This window comes from Symphodus melops (assembly GCF_947650265.1).
Source record: "Symphodus melops genome assembly, chromosome: 9".
In the NCBI taxonomy this organism is placed as follows: domain Eukaryota; kingdom Metazoa; phylum Chordata; class Actinopteri; order Labriformes; family Labridae; genus Symphodus; species Symphodus melops.
The window spans coordinates 9,625,263-9,647,540 of record NC_136699.1 but is presented as its reverse complement, the minus strand read 5'-3'; the positions used below and the strand labels follow the sequence as shown (position 1 = coordinate 9,647,540).

Here is a 22,278-nt window from a genome sequence, read left to right as displayed (position 1 = left end):
GTTGTGATGAGCAGTAAGGGCCATGTGGGAGGCAGGATTGGCCGTGTCACTACCGGTCCAGTTTGCATAAATGGAGCCTTGATCTGTTAACGCTGGAAATGCTAGTCGGGTGGCAGTGGCAACTAATAGTCTGGTATTTTAAGTGCTAATCAGTTAATTTGGGATGAGGTGATTTATCACTGAGCACTCATCCTTCATTAGGGCACGAGTGTCTTGTGTTTATTTCAAATCAAATTCAGCACATTTACATGACACATTACGAGCGCCGTTAAACTCCAGGCTGAAGTTCATTCTCGCATATCAACAAATACTTGAATCACAATAAACAACACAGTGAAGAAGCCATCATGAAGCTAAGGAAAATGCTGAAAACAAAAAAAAACAAATAAAGCTCGTCTTTGACAAATAGCACGGATTAAGACGGAGTTATAAGAAGTTGAATGGCGTTCAGAACTGAAACTGTTGTCTTCAACGTTTGGAGCATCAGTTTGAAGCGGCGTGCAGTTTCAGCTGCTTGGTTTGGTTTCTTTAGAATTTCTGAATTAGGCTGAATGAATTACAATGAATGTACCTTTCAGTTTCAAGAAGGATCAGCTGAATCTTTCAAAGCAAAACGTTCCAGCAGATGAGCCATGACAGCGTGCTCACGTTACCAAAATAAAATCGGCGAATCTCGTGAGGAGCAGCTATTGGACCATGAAAGCTTTCCTTGAATGAAAACTTTGTGTCGTAACACCGGACTGCAAAAAGAATAAATAGATGATCTCCCACGATGTTTTCATCTCTGAGTCAGACGTACGGTGCGAGGCACAGCTCAGGTCCTCTTCGCCCCTGCAGGACAGCTGATGTATCCCGTGACCCGGTTAGAACTGCAGTGTGTTTCAGCATGGACTTCCTGTCCCTCTAACACACACAGGACACACACAGTATGAAGTGTGAAGTGATATTGTTCCTTCAACATCAGAAAGGCTCAGTGAATGTCTCGTATCCTCCTTAATTACTAATCATAAGTGTCCGAACACGTGGACAGGATCTGTGTTAGCTTCCCTTCAGTGTTTTTAACTGCAAGTAAAGTTTGACTTGTTTGTTTGAATCCTTGGCTACACTGTGTGCATAAAGGACACTGGACAGTCTATATTAAGAACTGTGGGCTCTGTTTGTCTGTGGCACTCATAGTTAGCGTGTAAGATTTATTATAAATCTTTTGCACGAGAGTGCGCTAGTGTGTGTGATTCTGTGTGTGTGTGTCTTTGTGTATATCAGACGTGGACACCACGCAGTGAGCACTGACAGAGGAGGACTTGGAAACGAGCTTTTCCTCGGCCCTCTGTCCCATTAAAAACAAAATGTAGTCGCATCAGGAGATGCACCAGTGCGTGCGTGTGTGTGTCTAGATTTGAGACCAGGTTTTAGGTGGCCTGACCACACCCCCTTTTTTAAACAAGCACTTCCACAGGCACCAATGGGAGAGAAAGTTCATTTACTGTTGTAAGTGAGCGCTGGATGTAAAAATGACGGGGCAAAAGGTAACCATACCTGCGCCTGACACAAAGACACGGTCCACTGTGTCTTCAGTTTGTCATTTATTTTCTCATCATCACTGATGAAGATGTCGACCAGTTGTTAGAATCTGTTGCGCAGCACCCGGGTACACAGAGCAGGGTTTGAGTTTAGCGAGGTCACTTCAGGGTTAACTCTGGGTTTTCAGTCCTACGAGGGTCATTTCACTTCTTACCTGGGTATGTCACCATGGTAACCTATGCTGCACACCTCCGGAGCCGGTTACGTTGGAGATAAGAGATCAACCTGTGAAAATCTCCGCCCACTGACCAATCAGATCGAGAGGAGGGTTAATGATTATTTCCTTCATCCTTTAACAGAGACTGAAAAAGGTGTCGGAGCATTTGAGTTGAAGACGTACAATTACAAAAACCTTCTTCTGGCTTTGAATGGTATTTACATAATAATGTTTAATGTCTCTCTGTTTGTGGTGGTCAGAGCTGAGAGGTTACATTTAACTTCTCAAACTGTTCTACTCTCCACTAAAAAGACTCAACACATTCAGATCAGAGAAGAAACAGTGTTCTTATAGTCAGTTCGAAGGTGAACTAACGAACATAATGAGCCCCAGTTTGTACGTTACTACTCGCCAATTTTCCTTTTACAGGTCCTTTTGTCCTTCCTGCATTTGTTCCTGCAGCTGTGTAACTGTAGTCCTGTTTATACTTAATAAAGTCTGATCAGAGTTTGTAGATATGACGATCTGCTGACGGGCAGGCGCAGTGATGATTGTGATAGGTTAAATGAAGATGACTCCATCAACTCTGGGTTGACCTATCAGGCTGATGATCAGCTTGTGTAGTCCAGGTTCCAGGTTTTGTAGAGGAGTCCTGAGCTGGCACTTCACTGCTACTCTTTCTTTTCCACGATCAGCTCGGCTGCAGTGTCGGTGTTTACTTGAGTGTGTTAGTAGAACTCATTGAATCTCAGGTAAACAGAGATGACGGCTCAGAAGCTAATACAGCAACACTGTCCCGTTTTCTTCTGGAGTAGTTTGTCCACAGACGGCTGCACAGTGGACCGTGTCATGCAGACAAACTTTACCTTGAACATATTGGCTGAGGCGTTCAGCGTTATTATTTTTTGTACATGTTATGTTATGACGTGTCCCATGTATTAATAAAGACACGTCTTTATAGATTTACACATAATGAAAGAGGAAGGACTTGTTAACTTGACTTTTTTTTTATTTTATTTTTTTTATAAATAAATAACATATAGTGTAAAACATGATGGGGTTTTTTTTTCACAGAATATTTCACAGACCTGGAAGGCCGCAAGGACCAGGACCCCAGTGTGCCCTGGGATTTCTACAGCAGCTCCCTGTTTGGTAAGACTCCTTTAATATCTGACAAGATGTGAATATCTGTGTTTCTGACTGCCAGTCCATCAGGCCACTGATCAATCACACGTGCTTCTTCAGTTTGTAAAGAGTTGATACAAAAAAACAACAATCATTCCTGTGGTGGCTGTGAGGAGGGCGAGTCGAGGCCTGTTTTGACAAACGACCAGGTAGCCGCAGGGAAATCAGTTTGTTGGCCGGGCTCAGGCTCTGCTGTTAGGACATAAATGGATGTTAGTCTTGTGTACCAGCAGCAGTGTTGTGTTGCAAACAGCCACAGGGAGTCCGTTGTCCAGCCGAGGAAGAGCAGGATTAAGAGTTCAGTGGAAGAACTGAGGGAGACTAAACAGGAAGTGGACTGCAGCTCTCTGGATAAACTGTGAGACTCAAAACGCTGCTAATGGTGCGCTTCCAAACTAACTTCTAAATCAAGAACAAATATAAGTGTTAATGTTCTTTTCTACTCCTGCAGAGCTCATCTTCAAGAGTACGTGTTTCAATAAAAATACCGTAAATTCCGTACTATTGAGCGCACCTGGATATAAGCCGCACCGGCTAAGTAAATAAATGTATTTGTACATATATAAGCCGCACTTGATTATAAGCCGCAGGTGTCCACGCTATAACAAGAGCTATTTACACAGACGTAGGCTACCGGTAACATCCGCAAATACTGTAGCGTCCGTACGGACGTTAAAGGACGACGAGAGCGTTCAAATAATAACTTTTAATAACCCGATCACTGTCGGCCGTGACCACGCCGTTTACAGCGGAGAGCAACACATAACTTGCCGTAACAATCCAACTCTCTCACCCAGCGTTCTCTCATACAGCCACTCAACACGTTCTCGCTGGTGCATTCACTGACTCTCCACATAATCGGAATTATGAACACATTATCAACTACTGACTTTACAACATGAACCGTTACAATACGAAGCCTAGCCGACGGTGTCTGTAACACGGCTGATGAAAAAGATGACCGTAATATATTTCACAAGAAAAAGTCCATCCATTCACTGCCTCAGAATGACTTCATTACTCACTTCCTCAGTCTCTGTTGTCGCTGTCAGTGTCATCTTAACGTGCAGCAGCTCTGTTAGCTTCTTTGACAGCCAGGTCGATCGACTTTAACTTGAAAGCTGCATCATATGTATTTCTCCGTGTGTTTTCCATCATGAGGGTGCGTGCATGAAGCGCAAAATGACTGATATTAAGATCCGACGTGACGAAGTCAAATGTTTTTGCGGCAGAAGCTCATTGTCCCCTATAAAAAATCCATGCATTAGCCGCACCGGAGTAGAAGCCGCAGTGCTCGAAGTGTGAGAAAAAAGTAGCGGCTTATAGTCCGGAATTTACGGTACATGTTTGTAATATAGTTTGAGTTCTCAGTTTGTCTTCCATCGATCTGCTCGTATTTTAACTACGACATAAAAATAAAAGATTCTAAAGGAAATACATCAAAATACATGCATTAAAATTGTGAGGAGAAAAAAGTGAGTCGTACATTTTTCAGTGACTGTACATCTAGTGGAGATAGATCCTGCTCACCACTATAGTGTTCTCACAGTTAATAATCATCAGTTTTTTACAGAATTGAATGTTGTGCTGATAACAGCTTCTTGGTGTTGTTTTCAAATGAAAGATACTTCCTGTAAATATATTTGGTTTAAGGACAGAATTACATGATTTACTATCCACTGGAGATGTATCGAAGGATTTTACCATTTAAGACCTTCAACATGCAGCCTGTCTGTTGTTTTTCATCTCCATTTGTCTGAACGTTGACGTTCAGGTCTACTCTCATTATTAGTCTTCCTTTAAACTGTTCGCATCTTCAGCAGCATTCAGTCACATGTCCTCTTCTGTTTGAATGATCTGTCCACTAGAGGGCGTCCACACCCTCTGTATTGACCGTCTTTGTCTGACCTCGGTGAACTCTCGTCCACAGAGACGGACCAGGAGCCGTGCTGGGACTTCTTGCTGTCGGAGCAGAATCAGGATCTAGAGGAGGAGCCAATGGGGAAGACTGAGCCGGACTCTGACAAAGACTTCCTTCTGTTTGAGTTCTCCTCGGAGCCTCTCGTAGCCTGCTATCATGTTCAGGTTTCATTAACACAGGGGTGAGTGCACACATGGAAACAGCTGGCATGAGATAACAGAAGGCAAGGCATGAGTAAAGCTCAGGTGGGAGAGTTTTACTGTTTAACTGTCCTACATGTAAATGCAAATGTGCAAAAAGAATATGAAAGAGAAATGATAAAAACAAGTGATTAGAAACAGAAAATGTGAACTTTGTTTGAGCGTACTTTTATTTAAAATATGGAAAAGTAAAGTGAATCTTGAGTTTCTCTGCAGCTTATATCATGTTGTTCCTCCCCTGCAGTTTCTGCAACTGGTTCCTCCTGACAGACGTCCTGAAGCGTCTGAAGATGTCGGAGCGGATCTTTCGGGCGAGATACCCGCACCTCGAGGTGGTTCACCTGACGCGCTCCGAGCTGTGGAAGCAGGTGTCAGTGAGCCAGCTGAGCTCCGATTTTTCCCCGTCCCACAGAGGCAAGAAGAAGGCAGAGACGGATGAGGAGGAGGAGGAGGAGGAGGAAGACGGACTTGTGGATCTGGTGCGATGTGTACCAGAGCTCCAGAGACTACTGGGCTCCTCCATCCACATCCTGCAGGAGGAGGAGGAGGAGGAGGAGGAAGAGGAGGAGGAGACGCTGACAAACACAGGGAAGCCTCGCAGCCGATAGCCTCCCTTTTAAATCCTTGAACCTGCGAGCAGCAGCTGAAAGGAAAACCTCTCCGTCCGTCATCACAAGAGCTTGAACTCCAACAAAGACTCGACACTCCACCTTTAACGTTTGACCTCAGACAGAAGGTGATGGAGTCATCACAAGGACCTGCACACAGGAGCAGCTTTCAGGTTCCTATCTATAGGTATATTTGATTACAGGAGAACTATTGAGAAAACCTTTTTTATCGATTACGTCTGTACATGGTAGTGTAAATGTTTATCTTGCCATCAGGGTGAACACATTTGGTTCTATAAATGTATTCTTGAGGTTGGATTATGTTTAAGAGTTTTTGTGTTTTGTTTTTTTTCTGAGGAAAACAGTTTTGTTTTGTTTTGGCTTTTTTTTTCAAAGGGAGATAATCCGAGGCTTTTATCTCGGGGAACTCTTGCGTGAAGCTCAGACACTTAAGTCAGGGAGGCCACCGGCCCGGATGGTTTCTATGTCAACCTGGGAGACGTAGGGAACTGCAGAGAGGAGACCATGGCACATTATGTTCACACATAATCACCCGGCCAGCTCAGAGGCTCATTTACATGTTCTCATCACTCACTAAACAGATCATTAGACGACGGACCTGATAGCCTCTGTTTATTCATTTTCCTCCTCATTTCACAGAGTAAAAAGGAAAAGGCAGGATCACGCAGTCAAAAGGATGAAATCATGTCGTTTTGGACCTTGACATTGACAGTTTGTTTACAGACTTGGACGGATTGTAGAGTTCCCTATTTCCCAGGATGCACTCCTCCTGAACTGATAAAGAATCCTGTGGATGTCTCTCAGAGGAAAAGTAGTACCATCGTGTGTCGCCCTCTAAACTGCAGCCGCAGCGGTCCCCTCTTCTTTACGTCCTGATACAGTGTTTCCACATCCCAGAGTGCTTTGTGTTGCAGTGTTTGATTGACACTGTTTGTTGTGCTTAATTTATAGTCATTAATATATTTGACCTCTTGTGTATCTGACAAGCTTATCTATGAAAAGAAAATGCTTTGTATGGTTGGTGCTTCATTTTGAAAATGTACTTATTATTAGGATCCCTTTATTCAGAGATTTTTCCTCCCTCATTCAACAACAGTATTTCAAAACAGCTAAAGTACAGTTTTATTGTACTGGTGCTACGACCGACTTTTGTGTTGACAATCAATGATGTTTTTGGTTTGAGTCACAAACTAATAAAAGATATTTAAGATGAAGAGACTTACGGTGTAAAGAGAGGTATAGTTTGGTTACATCAAGACTGAGCAGTGTGTGAGGTCCTGGACATACAAGTTTTATTTGGTTCTTTTATAAGAAATCAACAAGAATAAAGCATGATTGTGAATCATAGTTATTTCCTCCCTCGTGTGTCAGAAGAATCATTACGAGAGTTTTGTGAATGTTGAGGGCGGAGCCTTTTTCTATGGTTTGATTCACTTTCACCTGTGGACTAAGGAATGTAACTGAATTAATATATTAAAGATACAGATTATTTGTTTAAACCAAAGTTAGATCTACCCCCGGCTCATCAAAACGGCAGACCTAGATATTATTATATAAGTTATAAATACTATATTTTCTTCTTTATACATGAAGACTGATTGGGACATAAAGACATTAACAATAAAGATGTTTCCAGGAGAAATGTCTAACAAACATTGCTGCAACAATGTAGTTTTTTAATTTAAAAAGAAAGTGGGCCATCTACAGGATCGTTCACTCAGTTTTCTTTATGCACGATCAACCTGTGTGTGCCTCTTTGTCTGCTCAGCTGTGATGGTCTGGAATGAGGTCTGCTGGGGGAGAAAATCACATTGACGCCAATTCCAGCATTGTTTTCAACATTTCCTGCTGTGAAATAAAACAAGTTGATACTAGTGGCTATTTGGAGGAATAAATGAAATACTGACTTCTCGGACTAGTAGCAGAAAGCTGGTACAAAAGTTTGACTTGAATATTAAAGAAAAACATTGTCTCTAATCTTGAGCCCCCAGAAATCTTGGTAAGAGTTAGTTTGTTGTTTTTTTTTGTCTTTGAGTAATTCTTGTAATGCTTAGCAGTGTGTTCAGGGTCATTATCCTGCTGCAGTATGAATCATCTCCACAAAGAAACAAACCGAAATGTAGCTAATATATCAGCTTGGAGTATGTTTAAACAGACTCAAATACAACATGATTCATTGCTGTTTTCATATACACCAACAACTCCTCTCTCCTGTTTGTCCTTTCACATCACCTTTCTGTCACTGCCTCAGATATCCAACCTGGTTTCAGCAGGAAATGAGACTTTTTCACCTTTCATTCACCCCGAAACGAACGTTCACCCTCTCACTAAACTTCAGGCGTTGATCTCATGAAGGTGTGATCCCTGTTGTCCTGGCTGGTCTTGCTTTGGATACAGCTCCTCCACTTTCCGCAGAGCGTTTGATATTCCATGCACTGCCTTTGAAACCTTTAGTCTCTCCATGATTAAATGCAGAGAAAAGCCTACACTGTCTGAAACTTCTCCTGGTTCTCATGCCATGTTCTCCCACGATCACAATGCTTTTCAGACACCTTTGATCTGTAACCTTGAGGCATGGCCATATTGATTAAACACTTTCTCATGATGGTAGAGTATTACACAGATTTGTTAAAAGTGAAATCTTGTTCTCTTATTGTCCTTTAAATACGTAAAGCAGAGGGGTTCTATGCTTGAACACACACTTTCTTATAGGTTGTACTTTTTAGTCACACTCCTCACATGTCCTATCTCTCTTCAGCTGTCGTATCTGATGTATGTAAAAATGTATCTTTATAAAGATAAGAAGAGAGAGCCTCGGATATTCAAGGTCTTACTGACTTACTGACTAACTTACTGACTTGCTTGTTGTGAATCTCACACTCTATAAATCTGCACATTTACCCTGTAAACACTCTATGAGGTGTTTCTGCTCTTTACAAACTATAGCTCCACCTCTAAAGGGAGAATATAGAATTAGATAGAATGCCTTTATTATCATTATTCAATTGTACAACTAATATTATATTTAACTTCACATAATATTATCAAACTTTTCCAAATGTGTTAAGGTCATCATCACAGTTTTGATGTTACTTCTTCTGCACTACTCTCTTTATGACCCTCCTTTAATGCTGCAGGTGTACAACGCTGTATTCTGCATAATGTATTTATCAGACTCTTTCATTCAAAGCGGTGCACTTCAGAGAGTAAGAACAACACAAGCAAGGATCTCGAGAGGAGGAAACAACATCAGTCAGTGCAAACAGCTTTAAGTGTGGTCGGTCACACAAGTCCTGACAGTTCAATCATCTTTATCAGCAGCTGTTTTGGGGAGTTCTAACTTCATGTGTCAATGATTTAGTAATCATTCTTTTTAAAGGATAAACCATCTGTTACCAAAAACATAATCTTACTTGAAGCCAACATGAATCAGATTTGTTTTACTGTTCTCAATAGTTCAAAGTTTGATGTTATTCTATCCACTAGGGGGAACCAATGATGGTGATTCAGTTCATTTTTTAAACTGCAACGAGAAATCAGCTGCCGGTTTCTCTTATTACATCTGGTGTTAGAGAGCTTAAAGTCATGATTTGACGATTTGAAATTGCATTCATGTTGTGTTGCTTGAAAAAAATTGAAGAGTTTTAAACGTCACTGAAAACTCTATTTTGAGAGCATCCAAAATCAGATCCAACTTTTTTAGTCTCTACAAATACTTTTTTTCTGTTCAACCATTATAGATATTATTTATACATGTCTTTCAAACATAGAGGCCAGCTCAAAGTTCTTACTGAAGAACATGGAAACTAATAGATTTAATATGATAATTCAGGGAACAAGTCAGTGCTGTGATAAATATCTCAAGATTTAAAAATAGCATCCAGCAGAAGTATAAAAGAAGCATTTAGTGAAATCAGTGACATTTAAACGGCATGATCATTGCCTGATGGAGCCTCATGCTGTTATGTAAGGGAGACAAATAACAGGAGGAGACATGTGAGACACCTCACTTATTTCAGCACAAAGTACAGCTGTTCATGTTGGGAAGATCTGCCCTCAAAGATATAAATCCATATAAAATGTTTTATTTAAATCAAGCATGATCATTTAGTGATCTTTGTAGTGATGGTCAGACAAGGCAGCTTTATTTATGCAACACATTTCAGTGATGATTATCAGAATCAGACATATTTTATTAATGTGACGAATAAAACAATTAATATAACATTTACAAATCTCTCCTTTAATTTTAGAATTAAAGGAGGAGAGATGAAAAAGAACAGAGTAATACAACATGATAAAATACACTCAGACAATTTAATATAACAGGATTAAAAGATTTGAAATCTTTGAAAAAGGAGTCTTAAGTTTTAGAGAGAATGGCTCTTTATTAAGCAGCACTTATTGTGGGCACAAATATTTAAAATTGCCATTTAATCTCTTTAATCCTTAATTTACCTTCAGGAATGCAAAATAAACACATAATCACAATAGGATCATATTTCTCCCTTAAATACAAATTAAAGTCTGAAAAACTTTGACTTTCTGGTATTCAACATTTTTCTTATGTTGTATGTTGGTCTGTTAGATATCTCAGTGGGGTCTTGAAGCAGCAATATATTTTCCTTGTACAGCTACCTGACAAAGCAGTCGTTGCCTCTCAAAGGGCCTCGTGGTACAGATGGTTCCAACCACAGTTTGTGCATGCCATGTGGGGTTACTGGAGTTCAGCCAGTGCTGCTGGTGGGCGTCACCTCCCCACACGGAGAGCATGTATCTGCTGCATGATTTTACACTGTTTTATCCATCCTGGACCTACTTGTGAATGCACTTAATTCACATAGATTCCAAATAAGCCCAACATTTCTTTAAGGTTTGGCATACAAGGCTTTTTTTTGTGTCTTTTTTTTGTTGTCTTTTTTGGGTTGTACACTTTGTCCAGACTGTTGACGAAGCTGTTCCAAGGTACTTGATCCTGTTTCAAAGGGGGGAAGTCTTATCCACTAAATCAAGCCTTATTACATCATACATGGAGCTGAGCACAGGAAGGCCCGCCCCCCTCACCAAGCCCCTGCTATACCTTGCAACTGATTGGCTTGCGTGTTGTCGGGCAAGAGGATCTGATTGGTTAAAAACGAGGGCAAGTCTGGACTAGACCTACTGACTGACTAGTGACTGACATGGAAAAAGAAAGAGTGGTCCTTGAATGGAGACAAAGGCATACCAGAGGAAGCAACATTTGAAAAACACGTATTTACACCAAATCAAATATTCGTATAATCACTGGAGGACGTCACTGTATGCCTTTGAATTGTATTTATTTAAACACTTCAAATTTGTAATGTTTGCCAAATTTAACCTTTGCTTTTTAATCTGACCTAGTAACAGTCCAACATGAGGTGTTGACGGTTGTTAATAATTATTTTGTGCCCATCTGTGTTTCATTTGTGATTAAAACCAGTTCCTCTAAATGGCTCTTAAGTGGCCTCTGTTGACTGTTGTTAACGGTGCTTGGATAATGTTATGTAACTGCCTTCTTCAGAGAGAAAAACATCAGAAAGGGGAAGTCCTGCTTACTTCGCTTGCATCAAAAAGCTCAGACGAGGCATTTCCTCTTTTTTCTCAGTTCTCATTGAAAACAGCCTGCAGTACAGCTGACCAGAATCTTAAACACAGAAGAAGAAAGCTTTTAATCTGTCTTATTTGTGCTTTGAATGTTTTAGCAATGTTTGAGTGTTTCTGACAGATCAAACCTGCTTCATCCCCTGAGACTGAACAGAGCTCTCCATCTATTATCATCAGCTGGATGAGCTTGACAAATGCCCTCTTTTTTCAGGAACATCTGCAGGAGTCTGTTTTATGTCCGGCCTATGGCTCGATATCTGAACAATAGGATCAATCATACCAGCTTCATATGACACTCCAAGAGGTGGGATAAACTCCCTTTTCTTCTGTTGATAACACATGATGATATAGATCCAAGGTCCAAGTCAAGGTACCTTCATGTAATGTTTCCATATCTGCAGTTATAAATATAGCTCTTGGAAAATAACACTGTCATGCAAAGCAGCCGCTATTTTGCAAAGAGGCTGACCTTGTCCAGACATCGGAGTTAGCTTCAGTATGCACTGCATACTGAAGTGTTGCAAGCAGCAACATGAAACCCCCTCATGCAGACAGTAATAAAATATGGTTCAACCCACTGACTGTAATGTGGATGATGACTCTCCATCTCCTTCAGAGCTGTCAATCATGACATTAAATCCACTCTTTTCCCACATCAAATAACTAAATAAAATTAAAATGACAAGTAAAAGGTCCTCTCTGACATAGATCTGCATGATAAGAACTAAATGTTCTTTGACCTGTAATTATTCACAAAAACCCTGAATATTTTTTGTTTATGTGTTACAGGAAGGTGATCGGATAATTTGAATTTAAGTGCTGAAAAAAAAAAAAGTAAAAACAATTAAAAACATCACTCAACAAACCGCGTTGTGTAAATCCTCTGGGTCACTTAAATGTGGATGACTCATTTGCTAACTTTTCCTCCTTTTCCTCTACCTGCATTGTTGTGTTTCTCTGTGCAACATTGGAGTAATGTGAAATCATCGGTTGGATTAATTTCACATGTGCTCTGCCAGACAACAAATCCAGAAATAAAGCTGCATGTTCAGTCTTCTTGTAACACTCAGTGCTGTCTGTGAACTTGCTGCAGGCAGTATTTCAGCCAACCACATGTCTTAACTCTAGTGTCCAGACAAGACAACTTGCTGAAACTGAAGAATCCTCAAGTTGAAGTATTTAGCTGATGGTTACGACAGCTCAATCTGTTCTTTGTCACGTGTCAAAGCTGATTTCATGGCAGTTTAAGTACGAGAAAATAAATAAAATAAAACACTTTATAACGACAAAGCTCTCTTGCGTCAAACACTGTGATGTTGAAAATCTGATCCCTGGGTTTTCTCTGGGGTTTTCTTGTTCCCAATAGCTGCACAGACAAAAGAGGGCTTCTTAGTGAACACACACACACACACACACACACACAGCTATGCCTTTGTCTTGTCCCTCTTGTCTTACAGATCTGATTAAACACAGCGGCCGGTCAGAGTGGGACAGAGGCGCTGACCTGCGGAGTCCTCGTCTATTTGTCTCGCTGTGCGGCCTGCTGACAGAGAGCAGAGAGGGACAACTCTGATTGTTATCGTCTTGATACCTGATAATCACAGTAATCTCAGCACCTAACGCAGTGGCTATGACTGTCTCGATACAAGGACAATGGAGGAGAGTCACCAAGTCCATTTATTGATTTTAGAACTTCTCACCTTTAGAATACAACTTTATGTTCTTTACACCTCTACTTCTATCCTATTATCGAACAGCAACACGTTCAGAGTTGCTTTGCAAATTCATACTGTACCAAAAAACTTGACAGATTCCTTTTTGAAGTAATACAAAGCTACTGAGAAATAAATTCAAGATTGAAGATTCTGTTCATTTGTCATTTTCCTCATTATATCCATGTATAGAGGCTATAGTCCTTGTTGCAGCGACTGGGGGTTCAAATCTGACCTTTGACCTTTTACTGCATGTCATCGCTCTCTCCTCCTAACATTTCAACACAGTGTCTCTTCAGCCATCCCATCTAAGGGGAAAAAGCCCAAAAAACAACCTTTTAAAAAACACACAACCTTCCAACCTTAATGAAAAAAATGAATGAGCTCCATGACAACTAGCTTCAACTGTTTGTTTTTTTTACTTTGAAAAGTAAGGTCTCATTTCATTCCTAAAATCAGTTCATAAAAACAGAGGACAGACTCTAGTCGTCCCTTTAGGACCCAGCCCAGTGTGTGACTGTGTCTGTAGGAGCAGAGACTCCTTCTTCTTCCTCTTCCTCCTCTATTTTTTATCTATGTGCTTGAAAACAGGATGTTTCTGGGATTCAGCCTTTTGGTGGTGGGCGTGTAGCTGCCACCAGATAAGACGCAGAGTTTACCTGATCGTAAGCACGCAGTCAGGACGACAGTGTCGCTGACCCTGGGGTGTTATTGTGTTGACGAACTAGAGTTAAATACAAAACTTTTATGAGTGAAATACCCAAGCATATCTTTTAAACTACTGATTTAAAAACAGTTTGGATGTAGTAATACTTGAGCCTTTGATTGTTTAGGTGTGTTAAGCTGCATTTTGTGCATTTTCCTTTCAATAAATAACTTTTACAAAGTGATGGTATTTGTGACTAGCATTTTTAGAGTAGAAGAGCTACTGTTACTTATTTCTCTAAAAACAGCTCCCAAGTATTTTTCCGTGACTGGAAAATGTTTACAGCTGCTGTATTTGTTAAAAAAGGAAGAAGTATGCATGTCATCTAGATTGCACAGCGTCATAAACGTTATCCTGTTCACATCTATATGCGTGCTGTGCAGGGCACAGCATGTATTAACCTATATTTTCAGAACACAGAGTTGTAAGCGTGTGAGCAGCAGAGGAGGCTGGGCGGAGAGAATCGCAGCTCTCTCAGAGACAGTCTGTGTCAGGCTGCTCCAGCTGGACTCCACACCCACTTCTCTTACATAACCTCGTGCATTCCTCCCCTATAGGGGAGAGCGCTCATACTGGCTGTGGTGTGGCGTTCAACAATGATGGCAGAGTGGCGTGTTACACTGTGGGTAGACATGGTTTGTTCTGTGCCTCTTTGTGCTCTGAGTGGATTTAGTATTCTCTCCTCCTGTCTGAGTAGACCAGGTTTCAACAGCAAGGAAGCCCAGTCAAAACAATGATTGATTTTTTGTCTTGAAAAACAGTGAACACACATATCAGTCAGACCCCGGTCTCTTCGTTAAGCTGAGAGGAAAAGCAAGGAGTGGGTGGGTGGTGCCTGTGTGTTGTGGGGGTTCAGCGGTAAAGCCCGAAAGAGAACATGATGTTCCTGATTTCCCATCTGCTTCTTCATCCTGACAAGACAAAAGACCCACGGCTGATCTGACACTAGAAGACAAGAATCTGTCACTGAGTGCACATTATTTACAGTCTCAATCTTTTTATGCCATGTTCAAGGTTACAGCTCGACAGAGGCCTCACGCAAAATATAAAATAATGATATGTAGGAATAACTAGTCAAAACACTCAGACAACACTTAGACAGCATGAAAGTGGTGGAAGAAGCAATCAAAATCCTTTTAAAATAATAGTAGGCCTCGTTGAGTGTTTTATTCTTCAATTAATTTTTTTATTGAAGCATTGGGATTAATACAGAATTTATGTTGCTGCTGGTCAAAGCAATGTTACCCTACTGACTTATATAACAGCAATTAGGTTACTGACTCTTGTGTTGTATTGTGATATCTTCAATTGTAAAGCCATCAGTAATTGTAGTTATCAGATAACATTTGAAGTAATAAAAGGTTTAAAAAGTGGAGCAGTGATATAAAATAATAATAGCTGTATATACTGTAGCTGAAAAAGTGCTCTGATTCAGTACTCATGTCCATTACATCACTGCAGGGCATTATCAGTCACCACTTACCCAACCTAAGCTGGGATAACACCTTGCACCAAGACATGCGTCCTCTGTCCTTAAATAAATAAAAGTACAGCACAGCCCTCGAACTCTAAAATCTGCTTGTCTCCTGTGTGTTTGAGGTGAACAATAGTTATTGTAATGAAAATAGGCAAAACAGTTATTCTACAGTTTTAGTAATTTTACAAATGTGCCCTGGCCCTCCAAAGGTACATCACCTAAACCAGCCTCTCGTCCCAGAATGCCTCTGTAACTGATTTAGGTAGCACATTAAAAAAAAAAAAAAGTGCTTGAGAATTTCATTGGGCCCTTAATCAAACCAGTTCTGTCTGTTGGAGCTAAACCTGTTCTGACTTGATGTTACACATTACTATCCTAAGTGACCACAGTACAAAGATGACATGAAGAAACATAAAAACAAGAGGTTTCACTTCCTTATGTGGTTCCTCTTTTACTAGTTGTACATTTTACATGTGCCATAAACTATATTCTTGCGATGAATTATTCATAGTAGACAAACTTCTTGTCTTACAAAATCCACCTTAAATGAAATCTGTTTCCTTCTTGGGATTTCTGCAACCATGCAGCTCCTGTACACAGACATCTTAATGTCATCAGTGAGAGTGCTGGTTCTCATTACTCCTGCAGCACAAGAAAGCATATTGTGTATCTCACTTGCAAACAACGATGTGGGCTTCACCGTCTTTCACTTGAGAAGATTTTAAACTATGGTAATGCTAAGCAACGCTAACTCCACTAGATTAGGGCAACCTTCATCACATTTCACAACAACAAACCTGTTCTGTTCTCAAACTGCAGTTACCTTGAGACCAAGTCAAACAAATACTGGACGTCCCCTTCATGGTGAGGCAATAGAATATGAGTTAACATTCACTGGAGCACTGCAACAGTTTTGAGACACATGTTGTTTTTATGCAATTTTATACATCCACTTCGTTTTTGACTAATGCTCGTGTGGCGCTGTGAGCATTAGATTAGCAGAGAGAAAACAGTGAGCTTTAACATTGGGGAAAGCTGTCCATGTGTGTCTGCTTCAATCCAATGCATGAATATTTTGTGCAGAGTGTTGTACTGACATGAGGATCCTTTGTTATTTTACTAATAAGTGAAAGTGTGATTTAGTTACTGTGGTATTTTGGCTTTACTTTTGTTTAGAGGGGGTGGAGCCCTATCGTCCATCTTTACATATGTCAATGGTAAATACAGCAGCCTTTGTGACCATGATGAAAGAATTTAGATCCTCGAATTCAAGAAAACCTCTTTGAAAAACATGTAATATAACTTGAGTAAATCTATCATAAAATTACTTTTGTTGAAATCATCAAACATCCTCGTCCATCATTTTAGGTTTTTAAAAAACAAGGTTGAGGCCTCTTGAATGGTTTGATCTGCTCAACCCTCATACATTTACAGTTTCAAGTTCACACAATATTTGTCTAGTTGTTTTTGAAACATGGCAGGATTTCAATCCAAATAAAACACTGAATCCACACAGCTGTTTACTTAAAGAGCAGTGCTGTTACCATAGCAAGTTGACCAGGAGATAAGAGCAAACAGGGCGTAGGTGTGGTGGAGCAGTCAGATATTCAGTATAATACTGCTGAAGCAGCCAAAGAGACAAACATTATTTTAGAACTGTGCTATCAACCTTATCACTCTCCTTTCAGGTTGACCTTCATCATAAAGTAATAGCCTGGCTCTGTGTGGGTTTCTGATGCTTTCTACCAGCCAGGGTTTGCAGCTATTACATTTACAGCTGTTAGGTAACAGACAGAGTTGCTGAGGTGAAGCCAGGAAAGGCAGGCACTGCCATTGTCTGCCAAGTCAGTGATCATGCAGCCTAGTCGTGCTAACAGGCGAGTTGGGGCAAAGAGTGGCCAACCCTACAGAAATTCAATACGCCTTTCAACACCAAAAGTCACTTCCAAAGATCTGTATTTAAATTAACCTGAACCCAAAAGCCTTTACAACACCAAAAACATAAACAAAAATCATACATCCAGACATTTCTGTTTTTGTTTTGTTTTTTAATATACAGTATAGAGCTAGTGTGTTACATAATAAGGTGAGTCCATGTTGTACATACAATGTCAATCGTTTTTTTTGGTGTATGGACTTTGTAACTATAAACAGCTGATGCATGAAATAACACATCATTAAAGTCTGTAGCCTCTTCAAATCTGAAATGTACTGCAAGGTTGCAATCATCAGGTTTCACAAGACATGAATGTGTCTGGCTTGATTTTTGCAAGCAGGCAGGCCGTGCAGTATTACAAAAATAACCCATGTCATGGCTCAAGCCCTTTGATACTTGTCAGGCATGAACTCAAACTAAACTATAACTCAACTATGGCTTTTTTCCCCCCACATCATATTATCTAATCCATGTGTTGCTAAGGTTTGTTAAACTAGCTCTGTTATGCAATATATTCAACATATTTACTTTTTTTGTTAAACTAGGGTTGGATTGACTCTTCCTGCCGGAGTGCAAATAGACACCGATTAATAATTACCGTTTAGCTTGTGTACAGAAAGCTGCCCAGCTAGCTCTTAGTTGCCAAAAGACTGAAAACCAGGAAAAAAGCTGGTTTGCACTGCCTAAATATAAAATTATGAAATATTTGATCTTCTGTGATCCATATACAAACTGAAAAAAGAAACAATCAATTTGGCAGCCCTTTAAATTGCTCCAAGCTAATGAAAGGTTTGACACATAGAGCCCTGCAGAACTGTGTATTTTCAATCTAGCTCATTGTTTTTCTATGTATTAAACAATATGTAGGCTAATGCTTTAATGCCTTTGGGTAATTTTTGTTACCACTGACTCTCTTTTCCTTTTGTTCTAAGAGTTTATGCTAAGCTATAAGGTAAGCTAAAAATATTTTGACAAACCTTGACTATTAACATAGGGGACACAGGGAAGAGGAATCTGTCCTCTCCAACTCTTGGCAAGAAAGCAAAGAGTGTCTCCCCTGCTCTGCTGCTGTAACACTGTAAATGTCTCAGTTGTGAGATGAATAAAAGATTATCTTCTTGATAATCTTGTAATTGATAATGAGTACATTTACCCAGACTGTAAGCGCTTGCTCTAAACTACAGTAGGACTCAATCACATCTCAAATAATTTGAAAACATGAAGAATCATTTAGTTGATTTTAGATTTAACTACAGATCAAATTAAAGCTATAGGTTGAAAACTCCTTTTCCAGTCACATACACTGTCTGGCCAGCTGTCATCAGCTTGGTTGACCCACTTTATGTGAGTGGGCTGAGGCACATTGACCAGCACAGCCATTTTGTTATGCAGTTCGTTTGTATGGACCATTGTGAGTGGAAAAAAGACTGCAGCTCTGAGCACTGCAGGGCTCACGCAGCACTTTTTATGCAAACTCCCTACCCTGTCGTGCTCGCTAATGCGGGCCAGAGGAGCATCATTTTGTCTGACCATGCCTGCCCTCCACTCTCTTCTTGGATGCCCTTCATCCCACTGCAATCTGTAAATCACAACTGCGCCTATGAGAGGGAGGGGAAAAAAAACCCTTTACCACAGGATTGGACAATCTGGCTGAACTGTTGCTAAGGGGAGGGTTTCATCCTGTGACGGATAGATGTGGCAGCTGGTGGGTGCAACCAGTTTGAGCAACATAGCCGATACATCAATTTAATGTTTACTTATCTACTGCCAACATTATGTTAAGTTTAACAAAACTGCAGAAGTATGTAATAGAAAACCTCTACGTCTTCTAAAAAGATTGTGATGCTTCCCTGCGTGATGGTGCCAATTATTTGTTCAGTAAGTTTATAGTCTCAATTGACTAAAGTGTTACCACTTCTGATGGGTCAATACACTTAACAGCCTTTACAGCACTGAGATTGCCCCCCCCTAGGGTGATTCAATAGGATGTAAAAGTCAAGATGTAGTTTACTTGGTCAAAAAAATAATAATAATATTTAGCACAAAATGTGTTTTTTGTTACAGCTGATGTTAGGTGATAAAACAAAGGCTTAATAGCACATTCAGTGGATTTGTCTTTAAGAAAAAAAAAAAAAAGAAAAAGAAATCTGTCTTCAACTCCAGTTTTAATAAATATTTTATCTGGATTTACATTATACAAGTATAAAACTTCCCCAACAGATCCACTGTACCCTTAAGAGCACATACACCGCAGCGCATTCTGGAAAAAACATTAAAAGTGATTTGACTCTGAACACAACCAACCATTTGCATAAACAGCAAGAATATACAAAGATGTTTTGGATAACAAATTCTGCACAAGACCCATGACCTGTTCTGTAACACCACTTGAGATGTCCTCCTTTAAGTAAAGCACTTTAAATCCTGAGACAACGTTACATAAAGCTGATCACCTACGCAAGAACAGAACAAGGCAGCTTTGGCTTCACCTTCATAAAGCCATGTTGAACTAAACAAAACCAAGACAACAGACAGAGTCAAATTATTTATTTTAATATAAAAATGGTTTTGAAATACCCAAGGACAAAAAAAAATAAAATAAATGCATCATTTCATCATGAACACCTTGATGAACCATTAAAGCAGTCAGACATTGGGCAAGGTAACTGAATGGGGCATGAGGGAATATAAAAGTCAAGGCACGCCATGTTACATACCAATTTGAAACATTTAAAACCTCTAAGGGTGAGAGCCCTTCAGCTCAGTGTTAAAATAAATGTACAGGAGGGACAGAATAACCAGCATTCAATTTCTCCTACAGTCAGAAACCTTTGTTTTTTTCCTCCAAACAATCTGGTGACAAATTTAGCTTGAAACTTAAAAATGAAAGACCAAAACAGAGGGAGAGGAGTTTCTGCATAAACCAGAGCTGTGCTTTATCTGTACTTTGATTTAATAAAACCTCCACCGAGCACTGAGGGTCGACCTCTGCACTGAGACAGAGGGACCTGTGCGGGCATCACTGGCTTCAGGTCAGTTAGGGAACAAAAAGGGAAGTCGGAGTGTCGCTAATCAGCAGTGAGAGAAGTCACTAAGTGGCGAACCTGGTCAGTTTACGGTCCATTAAGATGTATTGAAATGTTGGACCCTTCTCAACACAGCCCATGTGCAAGTCAAGCAGGGAAAAGGACAGGAACAAGGTCAAGGGAAGAAAAGTAGTGACTTCTATCTCATGAAATTTCCGCCTCCGATTTCTCTCTTGTATCTGTTGGTTAAGTGGTCGGCCTGCAGTGTGAGCTTGGACAGCACGCCAAACAGTCCCCTGAGGTGATAGTGAAACTGATGCTCCAGGTCTGAGTTGTTGTCGAGGGGCAGGTTTCCGGTGACTGGCTGCTGTTCCTCCTGCTTCATCGCCATCTCCAGGAAGCTGGCGCCGCTGCTCATCTCCCTCTTCAGCATGCCCCACTCCATGTCATTCTTTATGGACTTGAGGAGCAGGTAGTGCTCGTACATGTCCCTCTGCTTGTTGGGACAAGGTGGCTCATGATTGTTGTTCGTCTCCACCTCCGCAGCATTGGCCTGCTCCTCCAGAGGCACGTCTCGCAGCAGGCTGGGCACCATGATTGTCTCGTCCATGTTGTTGGCAGCTGCTATGAAGCGGTGCATGACGTTGAGGAGAGAGTGCTTGTTGCTGGCTGAGTCGCTGCTGATCTGCATCATTTTAAGGCTTTAGGTTGGCTTGGTTCAAGAATAAAGCTGGCAGGTGGGGTGCTTGCTAGAGTTTCAGGAGGTGGATGATCTGCAAGGAGGAAGAGAACAGGTTAGATACACAAAGAATAATCAAAAAAAAAATCTAAATCATCAAAAGGAGACAAATCCAACGGCAAAGTACTTTAAACACATTTTTAAATGTAGCATTGACACAAAAACAACCCAGTTATTTCCTTTCACACGATTTACTCGGGTATTAAACCAAAGTTAACTTTGCAAAAGGTCTTCACTAAAAAAAGTCCACAGCACATACGAGTGCAGCTTGGTTGCAGGAAATCTGAGGTAACAGATACCGCTCGCACTTCAATCTCATCCAGTGAGAATAACCGGACTTCTTGCACACACGCGCACAAAACTCTGAGCACATCAAGATTCCCGCATAAATCCATCACAGTTCATTCAGGTGCACATTAATGCAAAATTAACATCAATATGACCTTGACTTCCTGGTTTTAAAACCACGCCGGCTTCTATTTTCAGAGGCCTGTTAGAGAAATAAATTAAAATAAAAATAGAAACAAAGGATGCAGACTGACCTGAAGCACGGTGTAAGCTGAGAAAAAGCTTAGTTGTGGCGCCGCTTAAATAAACTAAAGTCTTCTCAGGCTCGACACACCACCTGCAGCGAAGGAAAGTGCGAATTTCCTCAACCCGCTGAAAGCTGCACCCTTGTTTTTATAACCGATAAACCGGGCTGGGCTGCAAAAAGAACAGAAAGCCCGCCCTCCTTGTGTATTTAAGGCGATTCAATTGGACAGCCTGGAAAATGAGGACGGACTCTCACAGCGTCTGATCCAAAACGCACCAATGAGAAACTCCAGTGAAGCTGTCACTCTAAAACCTTTGCATATTTCCAGACGATATGAAGCCCGAAGGCAACAACAGTGATGCAAGTTGGAACAGTTGCACGTTAAGTGTCGGTTGTGCTTTTCGCATTTTTTCCCAAAATTATTATTCATTATAGACACTTTAAGAGTTTAGTTTCTTTTCTTCTGCTGCCGGAGCTGCTATAATCTTTATTTACTCAGCGGTGCCATCTGGTGGCCATGTTAGGAAATCTTTCTACCACTGACCTTCTTGCTCAATTTACAACAATCACAGCACGTAAAGTATATCATACTTAATTCCACCACAATCTGGATTATTATTATTTTTTTTTTTTATGACAAAGTTTTCTTACCAGACAGATTTGTTTGCAGCACTATGACAACGAGCTGTGACCCTTCCGGTTTGATATGTGGTCCACAGGTGGTTCTAATCAGGGTAATTAATGGTGAGGCTGCATCATTAATGTTACAAATGACACCTGTTAGGTTTTCTTTTGCTGTGGGAAATATGTGCAGCGGGAAAAAGTAATAGACCACTTGAAGCCATATTT

The 22,278-nt window shown here is 40.6% G+C and overlaps 2 protein-coding genes across 10 annotated transcripts in view; one reads left to right on the top strand and one right to left on the bottom strand.

Annotated features, from left to right (window-relative positions):
* bcorl1 (BCL6 corepressor-like 1) overlaps positions 1 to 7,020 on the top strand; it is a 31,442-nt gene extending 24,422 nt beyond the window's left edge. For all 8 annotated transcript variants that reach the window (XM_079352573.1, XM_079352571.1, XM_079352576.1 and 5 more), the window contains exons 10-12: positions 2,813 to 2,890; positions 4,854 to 5,025; positions 5,289 to 7,020. In XM_079352573.1, the coding sequence (XP_079208699.1) occupies positions 2,813 to 2,890; positions 4,854 to 5,025; positions 5,289 to 5,652 (614 nt within the window). In that variant the 3' untranslated portion in view covers positions 5,653 to 7,020. The remainder of the gene's footprint in view (positions 1 to 2,812; positions 2,891 to 4,853; positions 5,026 to 5,288) is intronic.
* A 12,641-nt stretch (positions 7,021 to 19,661) lies between these two features.
* Positions 19,662 to 22,163, bottom strand: mid1ip1l (MID1 interacting protein 1, like). Of its 2 annotated transcripts, XM_079352301.1 has the most exons (3): positions 22,081 to 22,145; positions 21,437 to 21,519; positions 19,662 to 20,928 (listed from the first exon to the last, which is right to left on the bottom strand). In XM_079352301.1, exon 3 carries the CDS (start codon positions 20,847 to 20,849, stop codon positions 20,355 to 20,357), a length of 495 nt encoding a protein of 164 aa, XP_079208427.1. In that variant the 5' UTR covers positions 20,850 to 20,928; positions 21,437 to 21,519; positions 22,081 to 22,145; the 3' UTR covers positions 19,662 to 20,354. The 2 variants fall into 2 exon arrangements, with proteins under 2 accessions (XP_079208427.1, XP_079208428.1); XM_079352302.1 differs by lacking the exon at positions 21,437 to 21,519 and having other exon boundaries at positions 22,081 to 22,163.
* Between the last annotated feature and the right edge of the window lie 115 nt (positions 22,164 to 22,278).